At 41.2% G+C, this 20,007-nt stretch overlaps 1 protein-coding gene across 4 annotated transcripts; it reads left to right on the plus strand.

The window, feature by feature from the left end:
• The first annotated feature begins 164 nt into the window (after positions 1 to 164).
• On the plus strand, positions 165 to 18,007 carry ZBTB8OS (zinc finger and BTB domain containing 8 opposite strand). Of its 4 annotated transcripts, none has more exons than XM_025856670.2 (7): positions 213 to 699; positions 10,129 to 10,153; positions 10,428 to 10,549; positions 11,011 to 11,093; positions 12,059 to 12,111; positions 13,614 to 13,650; positions 16,306 to 18,007. In XM_025856670.2, the coding sequence occupies exons 1-7, from the start codon at positions 606 to 608 to the stop codon at positions 16,390 to 16,392; spliced, it is 501 nt and encodes a 166-aa protein (XP_025712455.1). In that variant the 5' UTR covers positions 213 to 605; the 3' UTR covers positions 16,393 to 18,007. The 4 variants fall into 4 exon arrangements, with proteins under 4 accessions (XP_073759095.1, XP_025712455.1, XP_073759096.1 ...); XM_025856671.2 differs by having other exon boundaries at positions 589 to 703; XM_073902995.1 differs by lacking the exons at positions 10,428 to 10,549; positions 11,011 to 11,093; positions 12,059 to 12,111 and adding an exon at positions 15,501 to 15,503 and having other exon boundaries at positions 579 to 703; positions 16,316 to 18,007.
• Positions 18,008 to 20,007: the final 2,000 nt, after the last annotated feature.

Here is a 20,007-nt window from a genome sequence, read left to right on the forward strand (position 1 = left end):
AAGCCGCGTTCGCAGCCTATCCAGACACGCAGAGTCGCTTTCTGCGGGTCCGAGGCGCGCGCCCCTCCCCTGCCCCCATACGGCCCGGAGCCGACTTCCTTCGATTGCGCGCGCGCGGAGCCGGTGGGAGTGCGACCGCCGGGTCACGTGAGAGGTTTAGTCCGCACTCTCCAGGGGGCAGCCATTTTCTTAAAGGCCGTTTAGCTCCCGATACTGTCAAAATACTCAGATGAGAAATGTAGGATGCTTTCGGGTCTAGTTAACAACTCTGGAAGTGAGGCGGAAAGAAAAGGCTTCCAACCACTCAGACATAGGGGTGTCTAGTTCAAGTGTCTCCCTACTCCTAGGTCCTCCAATTTATTTTTCCTTATTTCTTAGAACGGATGAAGTAAACGCAGAAAATAGGGCCTAAGCCTATTAAAGATGTGCTCCCAGCAGCAGGCCCTAGGATAGAAATCTTAGGGTATAAAGTACATAGGCGAGAATGGAGTCCTGGTTCTTTAAGGGGGCGTGCCAAGGGGGGGCGGAGTCTAGAGCGGAAGTTGTAATTCAGAGCCGAAGTCCGGCTAACGAAGGGCGGAAGTAGAGTGTAGAGTGCTGCAATTATGGCGCAGGAGGAAGATGTTCGAGATTACAATTTGACTGAAGAGCAGAAGGCGATCAAGGCCAAGTATCCTCCAGTCATTCGGAAGTACGAGTGTGAGTAGGTGGCTCGCTTCTCTCATGTTCTCTCTCTCCTTGCACAGGTCTTCCGGCCTAGCCTTCAGGCTTGATCCCGTTTCGCCCTGTATTGTAGGTCCCTGTCTGGGGGATGCTGAAGGAAAAAGCCACCTGGTCTGAGAGTCGGGAAACTGGGCTGACACATTTACAGTCTCTTGAACTCTTTCTACATTTACCTAGTCACATTACCTTGTGCGAATTTTACCAGTGTATTCATTCTAAAGATAAGCATATTTTCAAGCGTTTGCCCGGTTGTCGCCCGTATGTATCTCCAAAAGTGGGGTGGTTAGAGTGTGGTTACGTTAGAGGACTTATAGAAAGCCGAGTAGGGAACTGCTAACTTGGTGATTTACCTGGATCGTGTTTTTAGTAAAAAGACTTGGTTTTGCCATGAACAGCTTTGTTAACTTAAGGCAAATCAGATAACCTCTCTTTGCACCTTAATTCCTTAATCTGAGGAGTAAATCAGATAATACATCTGAAAGTATAGTGCAGATTCTGATCTTCTATATAAACGTTTAGTTATCCTCCCTAAAGGTTGCTATGGTTTGGGGAGCACAAATCTGACTTTTATTTTTCTACTTTAAAATCTCATTAATTTGGGACACCTGAGTGGCTCAGTCGTTAAGCGTCTGCCTTCGGCTCAGGTCATGATCCCAGGGTCCTGGGATTGAGCCCCGCATCCCGCTCGCTCCCTGCTCGGCGGAAAGCCTGCTTCTCCCTCTCCCCCGGCTTGTGTTCCCTCTTTCGCTGTGTCTCTCTCTGTCAAATAAATAAATAAAATCTTTAAAAAAATAAAATCTCATTAATTTTCTTTTGTCCTCTGTAGAGTTTATTTACCATGGCATACTGGGTTCTGAACCCACATATCTCCCTTGCTCATTTTTCTCTTAAAAACAGTTTTTTAAATATTTTAGTTGTTTGAGAGTGATAGATCGCGGGATCACGAGCGGGAGGAGGGAGAGAGGGAGAGGGAGAATCGGACTTCCCACTGAGCAGGGATCCCTACTTCGGCTCCATCCGAGGACCCCAAGATCATGACCTGAGCCAGAGGCAGCCACTCAACTGACTGAGCCACCCAGGCGCCCCTTAAAAACAGTTTTTAATAAGTCTTGTATCTGGGGACGCCTGGGTAGCTCAGTTGGTTAAGCGGCTGCCTTCAGCTCAGCTCAGGTCATGATTCTAGAGTCCTGGAATCAGCCCCGCATCGGGATCCTTGCTCTGCGGGGAGCCTGCTTCTCCCTCTCCCTCTGCCTCCCTGCCACTCCCTCTGCTTTTGCTCTCTCTCTCACTATCTCTCTCTCTCTCTCTCACTATCTCTCTCTCTGTGTCAAATAAAATCTTTAAAAAAGAATAAGTCTTGTATCTGGTTCAAAAAGTACGAGAGGTATACTGTGTGAAAGTCTCTCTTAGCCCTGATTCCCGACCGTCTAGTCTTACTCGCCAGGTCAACATCAACAGCCCTTACCATTTTCTTATGTATACATGCAAAGATGTTCTCTAACATTTACTTTATTTAACCAATTTCCAGTTGATAGACATTTGTGTTATTTCTAGTCTTTTGTTATTAGAAACAATGCAGCAGTGAATATACTTGTGCATCTATTGTTTTGCACATGTGCAAGTATATCTGTGAATTTCCAGAAGTTATGCTGCTCTGTCAAAGGATATGTACATTTTTATTTTTAACACTTATTGCTAAATTGATCTCCAGTGAGGTTATGACAGTTTATACTCTCATTAGCATTGTGTGAGCGTGCCTCTTTCCTCACACTTCTACCCATTTATTGCATAACCATACTTTTTGGTCTTTTCTAATTTAAATATCTTGTCATATTAGTTGCATTTTTTCTTATTATAAGTGAAGTTGAACATATTTCTGTATGTGTGGAGCTATTTGTTATGTCCCTTTCTGCGATGTGTACATTCATATTCTTACCCATTTTTCTGTTGGGTTGTTTTTGTTTGTTTTACTCTAGAAATTTATTTTTATGTAGTGAAATTTATTAACTTTTTATGGCTTCTGGGAAGTCAGGAAGGCTTTGCCCACTCTGAGATAGTAAAATAACTCTCCTGTGTTTTCTTCTAGTACATTTGGAAATGAAAACTTTTTTTTTTTTTTTGTAAGTAAGCTCTACACCCAATGTGGGGCTTGAACTTACCACCTTGAGATCAAGAGTTGCATGCTCTATGAACTGAGCCAGGCAGGTGTGCTTGGAAATAAAAACTTTTATTGAAGCATAATACATGTACCGAAGAGTGCATATATCATAAGTGAATGTTCACAAACTGAATACACCTATATAACTGACCAGATGGATAAACAATATTACAGCTTCCCCGCAGCTCATCTCATGCTCCTTTCCAGTCACCACCATTCTCCCTACTCCCATTAGCCTTTTTTTTTTAAAGATTTTATTTTTAAGTAATTTCAACACCCAACGTGGGGCTTGAACTCATAGCCCCCAGATTAAGCCTCTCACGCTCCACCAGCTAAGCCAGCCAGGACCCCCCCCCCCTATTGGCCTGACTTTTAACATCATAGATTAGCTTTGCCTGTTTTTGCATATTATATAAATGGAATTATACAGTATGCCTTTTTTCTTTCTAACTTTTTTTTATTTTAAGTAGGCTCCATACCGAGCGTGGGGCTCGAACTCACAACTCAGAGGTCAAGCATCACATGCTCTACTGACTGAGCCAGCCAGGCATGCCCAGTATGTCTTCCTTTAGTGTTTGGCTTTTTCTTGCTTGTATTTGTGAGAACCATATTTTTGCTAATAGTTATAGATTGTTCTTGTTTCTAGTTTTTTTTTTTTAACATTTTAATCTTCAAAACATCAGAATTAGAGTAAGGTAGAAATTAAGTATCTGATTTAATTATTTTCCAGGTGACTTACCAGATGTTCTGACTTCATTTCTTCAGCAGTCTGTCTTTTCTCCTGTGATTGAAATGGGACATCTTTCTCATATACAGAATTCCCCTACCTATATTTAGGTCTGTAGCTGGACTTAACTATTCTGTTCCTTCCTTCTGTCTCTTTTTATGTGCCAGTGCTGTAGTTTTAATTATTGAGGCTTTATTCTATCTTTTAATATCTTGTAGGACACTCTCCCCTCACTATTTGCCCCTTTCCTGCCATTCTTTTTTATTTTGGGGGGGCAGAAGAGAATCTTCAGCTCTTAAGCAGCCTCCACACCCCGTGCAGAGCCCAACGTGGGGCTCGATCTCACAACCTGAGATCATGACCTGAGCCAAAATTAAGACAGGGATGCTTAACCAACTGAACCACCCAGTACTCCTCCTTTCTTGCCATTCTTGCTTTTTTTTTTCCTGTATAAGGATAAACACCAGCTATATATAAATGTAGACAAAACTAAGGGGATAGTATGATGACTTCCACGTATACATCACTCAGCTTCAGCAATGAAGAACTTGAGCTTACATAGCTTCTTGACAGGAGCAGTAATTTTGTAGAGAAATGACAAGACAATGGAAAAGCACTTTGTACTTGTGGGGCAGCCAATTGTGGGAAGATAAATATATGGGGGAACTAATGGAAGATGAGGGCTAGTTAGGAAACTTTATTATGTTGATTCCTCTGGTGCTGACTCTGGGTGGATAGGGGTCTAGAGTTTTCTCTGATGATTAATTTCCTTGCTGATAGGCAATGGGGAGCACCTTTACAAAATTCTGTTTTAGGCATAGAGTGGGGAAGGCAGAGAGTTTTTCTTGTATCTTCTCTCAGTCTTCAGCTCAAAATGATCTTTATGCCAGAGTGGCATTTATTTGGCTACCTTTTCACCTCCTTTCCTATTATTATTTTTATTTTTTTTAAGTAGGCTCTGTGCTGCGCCCCACACTGGGTGTAGAGATTACTTAAATAAAAACTTAAAAAAACCCCACAGATTGAAAAATTACTATTGGTATTTTTCATTCATATTAATTATGAATTTAGGGAGAATTAAAGCTTTAATATTTACATTAGCTTTTTTCTCTAGGAATAGGGTATTCAAATCTTATTTTGTGTATCCTGAGAAGGTTATTTTTAGGTATTTCATCTTTTTTGTTTTTTTTTGGGTAATGTCTGTGTCCAACGTGGAACTCAAACTCATGACCCTGAGATCAACAGTTGCATGCTCTAAAAAAAAAAAAAAAAAAAGAGTTGCATGCTTTACCAACAGAGCCAACCAGGCACTCCACATCTTTTTGTTTCTGATGTAAATGTAAATGATCCTTTCTTCATGCTATCATCTCTGTCTATCCTGTTAATTGATTAAAATTGTGAAAGCTATTGAGTTGTATAATTTTTTACACTGCCTTTTTATGGAATTCTCTTACAGTTAGTATAATTTTCAGTTGATACTCTTGGGCCATCGTCTCCAATTTTTTTTCATTGCACACTTTGAATTTTGTATGCTTTACTGCATTATCATAATATATGCATTATAAAACATCTGTTTTCTTTCCTCTGACACCACTCTTTTTAAGATTTTACTAATTTGAGAGAGAGCTGGGGGGAGGGGCAGAGGGAAAGGGAGAGAGAATCTAGAACAGATTCTTCGCTGAGCCCAGAGGCCGACTCGGAGTTCAGTCCCACGACCCTGAGATCATGACCTGAGCCGAAATCAAGACCTGGACGCTTAACCAACTGAGCCACCCAGGCACCCCCTGCTAACACCACTCCTGACATGAAATGTACGGTTTCTCCACATCAAGCAGTTTTCCAGTTCTCTGACACCAACTAGGTGTCCATCAATTCAATTCAATTCTGACACTAACTCCCCAGAATTAGCACAGACCCCACTGGTTAAGGGCTCAGTTCCACAGGACTGCTCCCACTTCAGACCAGCCCCAAATGGGGCACCCAGGCTACCTACACTTCTGCCTAGCCAATTGCAATTTCTGGTGGTCCCACGTATCCCTTCCAGCCCCCCTTCGGCTCAAGTTCAGTAATTTGCTAGAACAATTCATGAACTCAGGTAAATGCTTTACTTGGGTTTACCAATTTTATTATAGGGGGTACAACTAAGCAACAGTCTAATGGAGGCCATGCATTGGGCAAGATAGGGGGAGAGGGGCTTGGAGCTTCCATACCCGCTCTGGGCTCGTCATCCTCCTAGCACCTTGATGAGTTCATCAGTGGGATGTTCTCTAAATCTCTTTACGAGTCTATAGCTTAGTCTCTTGTTCCACCCTCCACAGGCCAGACACACACTCATTGGTGGTGAGGGGGTGGGGCTGAAAGTTCCCACTCTTTAATCATGTGTTTGATCATCCTGGTGACTGTCCCATTCTAAGGCTATCTAGGAGCCCTACCCTGAGTAACCTTAAAAGCATAGACTCAGGTGTGGACAGAAGGGGATAATTAATGAATAATAACAAGACACTCCTATCATTTAGGAAAATCCAAGCGTTTTAGGAGCTTTGCCAGAAACCAGGGACAAAGACCAATTATATATTTTTATTATACCACAAAAACATTCAGTAAATATAGCAATTAAGAATGAGAGAAGGAAAGATAGTTTAACTTTTTTCAATTTGTTGTACAGAAAAAAATCCTTTTGCTCAAAAATCCTGTTAATATTTTTATGATACATTTCATGATTATATCTATGGAGCGGATCATATATGAGTTACATTAATCTGTTTCCTAATAATTGAATCTTGGCGTTCTGGAATAAATCCCACTTGATCATACTGGATTCTACTTGCCAACATTTTGTACAGTCTTTGATGTAATGTGAGATTGGTCTGTATTTTCTCCTAGTTTCATTTCTTTCCACAGATGACCCCCAGACCTCCTCCCAAGCTTATCCTGTATGTAGCTCTGTTTTTCCGTTTAGACTCAGCATAGTTACCATCTCGTTTATTCGTTCAGCAATATGGTTGCACACCTGTTATGTATCGGGCACTGAGCAGAAATTGGGAATAAGAGAATGAGCAAACAGATTCAGATCACCCTTAGTCTCTTGGCTCTTACAGTGTTAAGTCTTGTTTCCTTTGGGAATTCTTAACCCCTCAGTCCAAGTTAAATTTATTTCCTATTCTTCCATAGTTTTCAGTTCTCAAAGTGTGGTCCTTGGACCCTCTGGAGTTTCCCAGACCCTTTCAGAGGATCTGTGATGTCAAAACTACTTCCATAATAATACTGAGCTATTTGCTCTTTTACTCTGTTGATAGTTGTGCTGATGGTGCAGAGGCATTGGAGGGGTAAAACTGCTGTCCCTTTAGCACAGATTGAGGCAGTGGCACCAAACTCTGCTGGGAGTCACTTTATTCCTTACTGCCTTGTAGTTAAAATTAAAAGAAGATTTTTACTTAAAGATGTCCTTGATGAATCAATAAGGACTGTCAGTTTTATTAAATCTTGACCACTGAGTACATGTCTTTTTAATGTTCTGTGAAACAACATGGAAATTATGCATAAAGTATTTCTGCTGGTTGTCAAAGTATTGATTACCTGGAGGAAAAGAACCTGTGTAATCGAGCTGTGAACTGTGTTTTTGTTTTGTTTTTGTTATTCAGACGGGTATTTGGCAGATAATTTCTTTAAATAAAGTTCTGTCACATCAAGGAAAATAACACGATATTTGTTGGCAATGATAAAATTCAAGGTTTTGAGTGAAATTCAAATTTTGGAAAACTTGTATATACCATCATGAGCTTGACAGTTTCCCAGTAATTAAAGATATTTTTGATGAGATTGGTGGCACCTGGCTGGCTCCGTCGGCAGAGCATGCCACTCTTTATCTCAGGGTTGTGAGTTCGAACCCCACAGTGGGTGTAGAGATTACTTAAAAATGTTTTTTAAAAAAGTTCGGTAAACTGATACATACATGTATTTATCATTGGAGTGTGTTATACATTGGATTGTAACCAAACTTCAATCAGGCTATAGAACATTTCCATTACCCTAGAAAGTTCCCTTTTGCTTTTTTCCTGCAAGCCCCCACATCTTTGAGGCAGTTTGGATTTCTATCACCAGAGCTTAATTTTGCCTGTTTTAAGAGTTTGACGCAAGTGGATCCACACGGTATAGATTCTTTTATGCCTGACTTCTTCACTCAGTATCAAAAATAAACGCAGCTGGACGTTAAAGTGGTGAATGGGATTTTATTCAGTAACTACAGTAGGAGAAAGAGCTGAGCTCCATTCCGAATTGCACAGAGGTGATGGGACCTTTTAAAGGGCAAATGCAGAAGAGGGGAGAGTGGGAGCTCAGTAGAGTCAGAGAAGTGAAAAATCACTAATGGTTAGTCTGTAAATTCAATTAGGCCTACAGTATGGTAGCAGGCAGTTACCGAAGTTCGAAGTTCAGATTCTATCTTTCCACAGGGACTGGGAGTCCTTCCAGATGATTACATTTCAGAGGAATGGCTGTGGAGTCCTTGAGAAGGACCCTGCTGAGTTGTAAGAGATAAATATTCACTGTTGTAAGCCCTTTTTAGTAAATGCTGTAAGAAAGGGAGGTTAAGGGCCTATTGTCAGGTTTGGGCTGGAACAAACAGTAAATTCTGGCTGTGTAGCACTTTCTCCAGCAGGTAGTCTAATGCGCTCGGGCTGGGGTGATTCTAGGAGCAAGGCTTATGCTGTTAGAAGCCCATCTGTGCTAAAGTTTGATCACTCTTGGCACAGGAGTTTTGGATACGGGTGTTAGGTGCTGAGAGTTCTGCAGTTTTCATTTAACGTTTTTGAGATTCATGTTAATGCATGAGTCCGTAGGTCGCACTGTTTTATCACTGAGCAGTACCGCCTTGTGTCTTTGTTTTACTCAGTTTTTATTTATTTTATTTATTTTTTATTTTTTAGAGATTTTATTTATTTATTTGAGAAAGAAAGAGAGCAGGAGGCGGGGGAAGGTCAGAGGGAGAAGCAGACTCCCCGCTGAGCAGAGAGCCCGATGCGGGACTCGATCCTGGAACTCCAGGATCATGACCTGAGCCGAAGGCAGTCGCTTAACCAACTGAGCCACCCAGGCGCCCAGATACTCAGTTTTTAATTTGGAGGAATAAATTGCTGTGAGCATTCTGGACAGAGGCGTTCATTTCTCTAGGGTTAATACGTCACCTTTTCGTTTAACTTGTTTATCTTCTCTCTTGGTCATCTCCTAGTGCCTCAAACGTATTAAGTCCACAGGAATATTTTTGAATGAATTAAAGACGGATTTGAACCTTGAGTGCCACCAGAAGACTATATGTTATGGTGCAAAGTCTACTAGCCTGGTGCTTGGGACTTCTCAATTCTGTGCCCACCTTTGCCTCTAATCAACAGTAGTCTTTAACAAGTCACACGATCTTTGGATTTCAGGTTTTTTCCTTTTTGAAAAAAAAATTTTTTTAAATGATTTTCTACACCCAACATGGGGCTTGAACTCATGATCCTGACCAAGTGTTGCATACTCTACAGACCAAGCCAGCCAGGCGCCCCAGGTTTCTTCTTGTAAGTGAGGGAATTATAATAAATGAGCTACACGGCTTCCTTCTAGCCTGACTATTCTGTGATCCCAAGTGGGAAGAACTGATAGAAGTCATGATACCAGTGAAGAACAGACTGTGAAACGTTGAGATATAGATCCAGTAGGAGTTTGTGATAGGAGCGGTTGTTAATTTTAGGTGGGGATATCAGGAAAAAGCTCACAAACATATTGCAGAGTTTACTTTCTAAAACCACTTTATTAGCCAAGGGTATCATTGAGGAGACTTCAAATGAAAGAAATCAACAAATAAAAAACTTGGCTCTTGTTTTAAAAAGACAAACCTGTTTTGTATAGGATTTGGTTAGCTGTTCATGAAAAGGTAAGACAGAGAAATCTGAAATTTTATATCTTTGATGAAGTGGTTCCTAGAATTTTGACCATTCACACAGCACATATTTAGAAAAGATACTGATTTGTTGAGGAAAAGTAACAAATGGCAGGAAATGGCATTATTGAGATACTACAATGTATTAGACACTTTAGATCACCTTGAAGCTCCTGGCCCTGCTGCCTCCTAGAAATTGTTATTTAAATACAAATCTTGACCTTTTAAGAAGTAACCTTTAAGAAACCAGTTAACTTTCTTATGTAAATGGTAGCAAAAGGTGAGGTTTGCCCCACATTTTCTTGTTTTTGAAGGATAATTTTTTTTTTTTTTTTAGGTTTTTTTTTATGTATTTGAGAGGGAGAGAAAATGAGCAGGGCCGGGGGAGGGGCAGAAGGAGAGGGAGAAGCAGGCTCCCTGCTAAGTTTGGCGCCCAATGCGGTGGCTCCATCCTAGGACCCTGGGATTATGACTTGAGCTGAAAGCAACCAACTGAGCCACCCAGGCGCCCCAAAGGATAATGTTCTTAATAATGAACTAGAGTTTCTTGTGATTTGCTAGTCAAGTTTAATGACATAGTGTATTTTTCCCTCTTTCCCTCAGATTTGGATCATACAGCAGATGTCCAGTGAGTACACCTGCAGTTTATGCCTTTGAAATCATGTTCTTAAATAGGAAGTCTGATGTTTTAATCTTGCTGTCCCTAGTTTTAATTCTCTCTTCCTATTTTGGTTCCTTTACAACATGAAAATGATGATTTAAAGGAACCTGGTTTCCATGCCATTAGATTGATTGAGGCCTTTGGATTTGTATTTATCATGCTGATTTTATTTTGACCTTGCTGTAAGTTTTCTCTCTTGCTGTAGATTTTTATTACACAGGGCATAAATGTATTTCCTTAGGTTACATGCGTGGGGAGATACTCTGGAGGAAGCATTTGAACAATGTGCAATGGCCATGTTTGGTTACATGACAGATACTGGGACTGTGGAGCCCCTGCAAACAGTAGAAGTAGAAACCCAAGGTAACCAATTTATTCACAGGGAAGAAATTGTCATGCAAATGTACAGTGTTCTGCATAACTTAAGTACATTTTCACAATAAGAACGACAAAATTAATTATGAGCCTGTTCTTCCTCTTTTGGCTACCCTAAGAATTTGCTCTTTTATTTTATTTTATTATTTTTTTAAACTATTTGTTTTTTTGTTTTAAGATTTTATTTATTTGACAGAGAGAGAGACACAGCGAGAGAGGGAACACAAGCAGGGGGAGCGGGAGAGGGAGAAGCAGGCTTCCTGCGGAGCAGGGAGCCCGATGCAGGGCTCGATCCCAGGACCCTGGGATCATGACCTGAGCCGAAGGCAGACGCTTAGTGACTGAGCCACCCAGGCGCCCCATTCCTTGCACTTTTAAATTCAAACAAGTTTTTAGAGACAAGAATTATTAAACCTCATATTATCGTGATTCTTCTTGATCCTATGTAGGAGATGACTTACAGTCTCTGCTGTTTCACTTTTTGGATGAGTGGCTTTATAAGTTCAGTGCTGATGAATTCTTTATACCCCGGGTAAGCAAGGGTTTTTCTTTTTTACTGAGCAGTGGGTTCTTAGTTCAGATTTTAAAAGAAAAAGTGATTGAGAATAGAACACATGCAAAACGAAGCCATATGGATACATAAGATGATACTGATTTGAAGAAAATAGGGACTTCTTGGTTAACCTGACTTGCCCTATGTATATGCATTTTGTAATATTTAGATCTCTTACCATATACTTGTCACTAATCAGGATTGTGTGATAAGAATGCACCTGCTGTCTTCACCCACACTTTTTATGTCTCCCAAGTTTGAACTATATTTATGTCCATCCATGTGTTCCCTTGTCCCATGCGAAATTTAGTAGTTCTGCCATGTTGGCCTAAATTTAAAAATTGTTCTCGGCTTTCCTTAACATGAAAAAGGAAAAGCCAAATGGATATTGCTTGTTGCCATCAACCTTGAGAAGGGAACCCCTCTCCAACATCATTGTTAACCTAAGACACAGGGCCCTCCTTGCTTCCACACCCCTCCATTCTCTCCCTTCCCAGCCCCACTACGTACACTCTTCTAACTGGTCACTTGTCTTACAGAGGTCAAGAGCCTACAGTGTTATTTACAAATGGGCTGAGAATGATTGAAATCCTGTGTCATCCTATTCTGTTTTACAGAGAAATTTCTTGACTCATGTTTTTAGATTGTACATTTTTCAAGAATATTTCCCTTGAATATGTAAGAGAAAGCCTTATTTCCTTGAAATATATTTCATTTGTTCTACTTTAGTTAACATTTTAATTTTCTTTGCTTCAGAGAAGTAGTATGCTATTGATTTCTAGGAAAGGGGATAACCTAGGCATGTTTTTGCAAATTTAAAGTATAGTTGATATACAATATTAGTTTCAGGTATACAACATGGTGTTTTGACAATTATTAGACATGTTTTAGTAGATGGTCTGTTACAAACACTTTTTAAAATTAAATTTTTTTTTCCTCTTTAGGAAGTGAAAGTACTTCAGATTGATCAAAGAAATTTCAAATTACGGTCAATTGGGTATGTTTTGAAAATCTTTTTGTGCTCGCTTTGGCAGCACATATATGAAAATCTTTTAAGTAGCAAGTCATGAAGGTTGTTAAAATTCTGCACTGAACCTAGGATGCCAGAAGACAAAAATATGAAGTCAGAGGTCCAGTCGCATCCCAGTGGAGCTCTGCAGGTTAAGCTTTATGAGCCCTGGAAGCAAGGGTTTTGGTTCTCAGCTTTGGAGGACCAGAAAATTGTCAGAATGAAATTGATACTGGTTCTTGAACCTGATTCCCAATTTATTGATTTTTAGTGTAAAATTTTTTTGCATGAAGCCTGGCTGGGTGACAGGAAGCACTAATGCATCCTTTTTGTAGATCCTCACACCTGGACTCTGTTCAAACTGGTCCCTTCTGTTAACAAATTATACTTTTCCTGCTAGAGTTTCAAACACTTGATTAGATCTCTTTGATTGGACTTGGTGTTTCCCGAATCTCTTCAGTCACTTAAGGATATCTTTTAGGTTATTTCTATATAAAGTCCATTTCTTCCACTTTATGTTGAATTTGATTTGTTTCTTTTTGTAAAATGAGGTCTTTTATTATTTCCCCTCCTTTTCTTTTTTCTTTCTTTTTTTTTTAAATGGGTAAGGAATCCGGCTTCTCCAAGGGTACTTAGCTAATACATAGTTGAACAGAATTTTAAAGCTTTGTTCTTTTGGGGTGTCTGGGTGGCACAGTCACTTGAGCGTCGGACTCTTGGTTTTGGCTCAGGTCATAATCTCGAGATGGGACCAAGCCCAATGTTGGGCTCCACACTTGGCAGAGTCTGCTTGGGATTCTCTCTCGCTCTCCCTCTCCCTCTGCACCCACCTGAGCCCTGCTCTCTCCCTCTTCTCTCGAATAAATAAATCATTAAAAAACCCCACAAAGCTTTGTTCTTTCTGCTACCACTACTGCTTCTCCTCCTGTGATCTCTAGTCACATTCGTGTTAAAGGGAGAGGAGATACTTATCCCAGGTTCTAGGAGAGTACCTTTTTAGGGCCTTCTATATACAGGCCATGGACATTTTCTGAAAAGTTATAAAATGCAAACCGATTTAAGATAATAATATTACAGCATGTAGTATTTTGCCTCTGCAGTACTCACACCTGCTTTCTGCAATAGGAGATAGTAATTAATTAGTTCTGTAGCTTTGAGTACAGTGAAAATTTTGAACATGCTACTCTATTATAAAACAATAGTCATTAAACAATGTGTATTGAGAATCTACCACATGCACACTATACAAGGGCACTTTTTTTTTTTTTTTACGGCAACCATCAACCTTGTTGAAATAGCTATAGCACATAAGTCCCTCAACAGCTGTATTTACTGGCAGTCAAACTGAAATTAATAGCTGCCTTACCCCCCCATCTCTTTTGGTTTCTCATATCTTAACCACATTGATAAGGTTTATTTTAAAATATGTAAAGGATAAATAAATATTAAATCTTGGAAGTCTTAATCATGTTTTAATTTTCCTTCTCAAGGTGGGGAGAAGAATTTTCATTGTCCAAGCACCCTCAGGTATGTTTTTAAATCCAGCCATTAAAAACATTTTATACTTCTTTACCATTAAGTCAGTATATGATGGTAAACCTCAGTGGGTTCTAATAAATTGGTGTAAAGTCGTAAGGTTTCCTCAGACTTCTCTGACCCTGTTATGTCTAAACACTGGGACTTCACTCATCTGACTTGGTGGATTAGGAGTCAGTACTTGGGTTCTAGGGTCAGGCTTGTTACAGATTTTTGTAAGACTTAAAAGTCCCTTTGCCTTTTCGAGCTTCTGTGTCTCTCCCTTTAATGAAGGTGTTGGACTGAATGTTCTCTAAAGCACCTTCTACTTTCTGTGCATCTCCAGATTCTGTATTTACCACCCTGTATGGCTTTACTCTATACCAGTCAGATCTGTATGGAGGAATAGGGGCAGGCACATGCTTTCTGTAAAGAGCTAGATCATGTTTGAAGCTTTGTGGAACAAGAGTGATAGAAGAGCAATATTCAGCTCCTCTGTTGACCACTGCAGCTACCACAGACAGCACAGAGATGAACGACTGTGGCTGTATTCCAGTAAAACGTCATGGCCACTGAAATCTGAATTTCATATCATTTTCAAATGTCATGAGATATTCTTTTGTGGGTTTTTTTTTCCCCCAACCATTTAGAAAAGTAAAAGCCATTCTTAGTGGTGGGGGGGGGGGCGCTGTACAAAACCAGGTAGCCGCCTGGATTTGGCCCATGATTTGCAGTTTGCTGACCCCTGTTTAGGCCAAGGAGACCTAAATTAGTTCAGGGTGACTGAGGACTCCTGGTTGCTTCTAGGAGTTGCGGTATCATTTCTTCAAGCACAACATGATGAAGTGAAGCCTGGTGAGGAAACCTTGGGAGAGAAGCAGTAAAGAAGAGAAACCAGGAGAGGGGGCCATGTGAACTATAATACAAAAGACACAGTGGAACTTTCTTTTGAACATACTATGTTTGAGGTGTATATTAGATATCTAAACGGAGATGTCGCATAATAGGCACTTGTCTGTAGGATGACTTGTTTGGGAGATAGGTGGATCTGGAGATCTCAGTCTGGAAGCCATCACTGAATGGATGGTATTTATAGCCATAGGACTAGATAAGATTACCAAGGAGGGAGCTACAGATACGAGAGAGTATGGAGAGGACTGAGCTGTGGGCCCCCAACTGTGGAAGGGACAGAGCCAGAACGGAAGGGAGAAGGAGAGCCTCATGAGAGGGAGCAAAAGAAGGGTGCCCTAAAGCCAGATATCACATGCCCTTGAGTCTGCTCAGAGTGAGATGAGGATTGACAGTTGACCTTGGATTTACTAATCAGTGGAAAGATGTGTGGGTCAGAGAGCGAATGAATGAGAGAGAGGGAAGTGGGGGCAGCATATTGAGACGATTCTTTCAAAGAGTTTGCAGAAAAAGGGAACATATTGGATAGACCAGTTAATAGCCAGAGGGGAATGTGGTGGGGAAGGGAAAAGTTGTTTTGTCTTGTTTTGGCAAAGAGGTTTGTAGCAGCGAGGAGTAGTGTAGTCTACGTGGAAGTGATCTAGGAACTCAGGGCAAATGGATCATGCTGGAGAGGGAGAGAATAATTTCAGAGCAAAGACCTTAAGTTGGTAAGGGAGGTAGGGGACAGAGTGTCCAGGGTCAGGGGTCAGCCTTCTGATAGGAGCAGGGCCGGGCTGTTCGTTGTCACAGGAGGCAAAGCTCATGTGAGTCGAGACGCCGGAGATGGTAGATTTGATGGGAGAAGATGAGCCAGTTCTTCCTGATCGCTCCTGTGTTCTCTAGGAGGCACGGCCTGAGGGTGAGAATGAGAGAGGGATGCTGGTGGTGAAGATGGAAAGTCATGCTTTCAGAGGGTGAGAAGGTCTCAAGTAGGTTGAGGACCCTTCTGAGACTGTGGGCATGATTTCAGGTGATACCAGTTTAGCATGGTGCGTGCTGCTGTAGCAGAAAGTTGAACTGGATTTAGGTTGTGGTTTCACCAGGTGATTAGGGCAGAGGGAAAAAAAGCAAAAGTGGGTGCCTTTCAAATCTGTCTGCAAAATCGTCAGATTTCTTTTATGCCACGGAGCTAGCAAATGCCAGTCACCTATTGCCTGAGACATTTTGCACTACACGGAATTCTTGTAGATTCTTTTCTAGAACAGGAAGGAACTAAGAGGATGTCTAATCCTGGGGTTCTAAACCGGGGTCGGGTTATCAAACACATGGAGAGAACCCCATGATAAAGTGAGTGAGCAGCGGAGGAGGAGAGAAGAGTCTGTGTTCCTCGGGCCCGGGTCACACTGCAGGCAGGAGGTCTTGAGGAGCCCTGAGCCAGGCAGTAGGAGAGCTTTGGGCTCCTCCATTCAAGCCATTTGATAAATGGGGAAGCAGATGCTGGAGAGGTCAGACACCCTCCGTAGCCAGGCGGGAACAAAGCTAGGCCTCGAGCTGCAGCTCTTAACCGCCCAGCCGGCTCACTTTCCCTGTGCACACGTTGCATTGTTGCTGGATGAGTGGAGAATGCTATACAAGTAGCTGCTTGTTTCATGTGGCTTTTTAGTTTTTCAGAATAATAGTAAAATTTGGCCTTTCTGCCAGTTGTTGCTAGAATTAATAATTCTGATTTTGATGTTCACTTTTTCTTTCTTGTTTTTTCTCTAACCCCTGCTTTAGGGAACTGAAGTCAAGGCAATAACCTACTCAGCAATGCAGGTCTATAATGAAGAGAAGCCAGAAGTTTTTGTGATCATTGACATTTAAGATACCAAAAAACAAAACAAAAATTCCCTCCTAAAACTCCCTCCTGTGAAGAACTGTTTTTTCCTCTTTTCAGAAGATATAAATTCTACAGTATCTGTTGATAATATGGAGATTTGCAGAACAGAGCTTTTTTTTTAAGATTTTATACATTTATTCGACAGAGAGCGAGAGAGCACAAGTGGGGAGCAGCAGAGAGAGAGGGAGAAGCAGGCTCCCCGCTGAGCAGGGAGCCCAATGTAGGGCTTGATCCCAGGACCCTGGGATCATGACCTGAGCCGAAGGCAGCTGCTTAACGACTGAGCCACCCAGGCGCCCCAATTTTCTATATATACATTAGGAGAGGTTGTGTTTTAGATTCCTGTGGGACAGAGCCATCCTGTATTCCACTTGATTTTCTTAGAAGAAATAATTATAGTTTAACAATTGAGAGACTTCTCTAGAAAGAGCTCTGAGTTTCTCTCTCTCACATTTTAAAGCACTAATGTATGGACATTTTACTGTTTTCCCATAAGAAAAATTAAATACCGAGTCCCGGGATCAAGACCCGCATCGGGCTCCCTGCCCAGCGGGGAGTCTGCTTCTCCCTCTGACCCTCCCCCCTCTCATGTGCTCTCTCTCTTTCTCTCATTCTCTCCTCAAATAAATAAATAAAATCTTTAAAAAAAAAAAAAGAAAAATTAAATACCCTTACAAATGGGCCCTTCCTTCTAACATGTAATTTTATATTAAAGCCAGTATATTTATACATTTAGAGAAGAAAATAATTGTTTTAACATTTTTTTTTAAATTACCGAAGATCTTCGTTGTGGGAAAACCATGTTAAAATGATCTGAACTTTTCAAAGGAGGTAACTTTAAAAAAAAAATGAAACTTCTTTTGTTTGATTTGCAACGTTATTCTATTGTCTATTCATTGATTGAGGTATTCTTTGTTGCCATGACAAGAGTTTGCAAAGTTGCTATTTATTCACACATAGATGAGCAAAGATTGCCACTGGGTGGTGCCAGATATCATTATAGCATGCTAAACTTGACCTAAAAGGAAGAGATTGTCTGTGAGCTTCCTAAGTATTCTAAGCACTAATATTTTTCTTTGGGTATTTAACAGAAAGTAGAGGTAATGGAGACTAGGCCAAGAACCATGGTTTGAATAGTAGCTCCTCAAATGAATACATAGCAGCATAGTTGGGGTGGTGCTTCTTAGCCTTTTTTATTGTTAGGCACATTTTGTAAATTTGAATTGTGGTCCTCCGAGCAAAAACTGTCTATAAGAATCTCTTTACCTTTTGTTAGGATGAATTTCCAGGCAGACATAGGGCTCTTTTTTTTTTTTTTTCCCATGGACGCCTTTGAATATCATGCGCTGTTTGGGGCATTGATTGTGAAAATGTGCACTGGAATACTGTGAGTCTAATGGAAGAGCTGAATCCAGAATAGGAAGAGCTCTTGGGATATATTAAGCCAAGTAGGGTACAGACTTGAGTAGGAGAAACAGAGTAACTACACCTCTTACCACCAGTGCTATATAATGGGGTTCAGTAAAAGCAAATCAGTTGTAATTATGTGATACAAATTATGTTTCTTTTCATTTATAATAAATTTATAATTTGTTACAATTTTGTGTGAATTTTAAAATGTTTGTGTTTTGGGATGCCTGGGTGGCTCAGTTGGTTAAGCATCTGCCTTCATCTCAGGTCATGATCCCAGGACCCTAGGATTGAGTCCCGCATAGGGCTCCTTGCTCAGTGGGAGCCAGCTTCTCCCTCTGCCTGCTGCTCCCCCTGCTTGTGGGAGCTCTCTCTCTCTCTGACAAATAAATAAAATCTTAAAAAAAAAAAATGTTTGTATTTTTAAATATGCCAAAATGAAGATACTGAGTAGAAGGAGAATGAGTATGTTGCCCTTTGTATGTGAAGTTGGCATTCTTGACTTACGAGCAGCACACACTTTATTTTTGTTCATTTACTGAGATGGTTGCACCAGGCTCTCACCAGACTCTCATACTAGAGTCAGGTATGTGTCTTGGCCTAGGAAACACGTCTTTCCCCTTTGGAAGGCAGCTCCCCCACCCTATAACATACCCACTCATCTTCACTTTTGTGTCTTATTCTCCTATCTGGGCTGTCTTTCCCATTTCCCAAAACATGAATAGCACATTCACCGCCCAGGGAGTCAGGGGCGTAATGAGAATGAACTGTGGGTGTTTAGCTGAGGATTTATGCCTCTCAGCTCTTGCCCTTATTGCTAAAGTGAATATAGGCCTAGTGTTGCAGTTTTCATGATACTCCAAAATAGGGATTTTCATATGAAAGCTCCCGAGTTTGGGGGGGAAAAACAACAACAACAACCCACTATGGGTCATCACAGTGGAATACAAACAAATTGTGGGTGGGCTGAATCTTGTCCACAGGTTGCCGGTCAGAAAGCTCTGCTTGAAAGCACAGCTCAAGTCACATTTTCTCAAAGCTTCCCTAACCCTTCCAGCCTTCAGTGGTCTTTAAACTATGCCTCCTTATGGGGCACCTAGGTGGCTCAGTTGGTTAGGCGACTGCCTTTGGCTCAGGTCGTGATCCTGGGGTCCTGGGATCAAGCCCCACATCGGGCTCCTGGCTTGGCGGGGAGCCTGCTTCTCCCTCTCTCTCTGCCTGCTATTCCACCTGCTTGTGCTCTCTCTCTCTCTCTGTCAAATAAATACATTTAAAAAATATCTTTATAAAATAAAATAAACTATGCCTCCTTAGTTAACTTTAAACCTTTGCAGCCTTAATTTTATACTTGTTCAGTGTTTGCAACCTTGTCCCTCTGAATAGAAGGAGCGGTTCCAGGTGGCATATAATAATAGATGGTCAGTCACTACCTAACTGTTCCTGGGCTAAGTAAGCATCTTGGAGTTACATCAAACTCAGGCAGAGCCTGCAGGTCAGCTCCTTGAGCAGATCTACAAGACTGGAGGATCGCAAGTCACAAGTCTCAATCTCTAGCCCTCAGTCTGCTGTCTGACCGTGGACCTACTTCCTCATCTATGTATTAGTAGTGCTAGTGATTCCTTAATTCCTTTCCAGTTCTAAGTTTCTGTGATCCTGTATTACTGTATTTTAAACAGCTGAGAACAAGAAGGTTTCTGTTCCTGAAACAGTTTTTGGTTACTTAGCCTAAAAGGTCCATATCACACCATGAGCATCTTCTCCTTCACTCCAATTAGATGGCCTTTGTCATGAGTATGGCAGTGGCTTTTCAGGGAAGTCATCGTGACATGACCTTTTCTCCCTGGTGCCTCTCCTTCCAAGTGGTATAAGTGGTTTTGTGTCCCTACGGCCACTGTTGCCAATTCTCTTTCCACCTTGCTATTACCACTTGGGCTTTGGAAGAAAATGTTCAAAAAGGGTGAGAAAAGAACAATTTATACCCTCAAAGTGGGGCATGTGCACCCAGTGAACTAGAGTTCTGGCCCCCTCCCCACTTCTGAAATCTGAGCTTCAGAAGGCTTGAGGATTTCCAGATTGAGAATTTTGTTTCTTCATCTAAGAAACCAGAAAATCGGAAAGGATGTCCTCCAAAAGCTCCTTCCAGAGCAAACATCCACAGAATTTAGTGACTATAGTATTTTATCAATGTT

Source organism: Callorhinus ursinus, unplaced genomic scaffold (genome assembly GCF_003265705.2).
Source record: "Callorhinus ursinus isolate GAN/ISIS: 27379988/994484 unplaced genomic scaffold, GSC_fseal_2.0 scaffold18, whole genome shotgun sequence".
NCBI classification, from domain to species: domain Eukaryota; kingdom Metazoa; phylum Chordata; class Mammalia; order Carnivora; family Otariidae; genus Callorhinus; species Callorhinus ursinus.

Coding starts and splice junctions, on each gene's coding strand:
- ZBTB8OS (XM_025856670.2), top strand. CDS start 606: ATGGCGCAGGAGGAAGATGTTCGAGATTACAATTTGACTGAAGAGCAG. Junction 700..10,128: donor AGTCATTCGGAAGTACGAGT/GTGAGTAGGTGG, acceptor TCTTTCCCTCAG/ATTTGGATCATACAGCAGAT. Junction 13,651..16,305: donor CATTGTCCAAGCACCCTCAG/GTATGTTTTTAA, acceptor CCCCTGCTTTAG/GGAACTGAAGTCAAGGCAAT.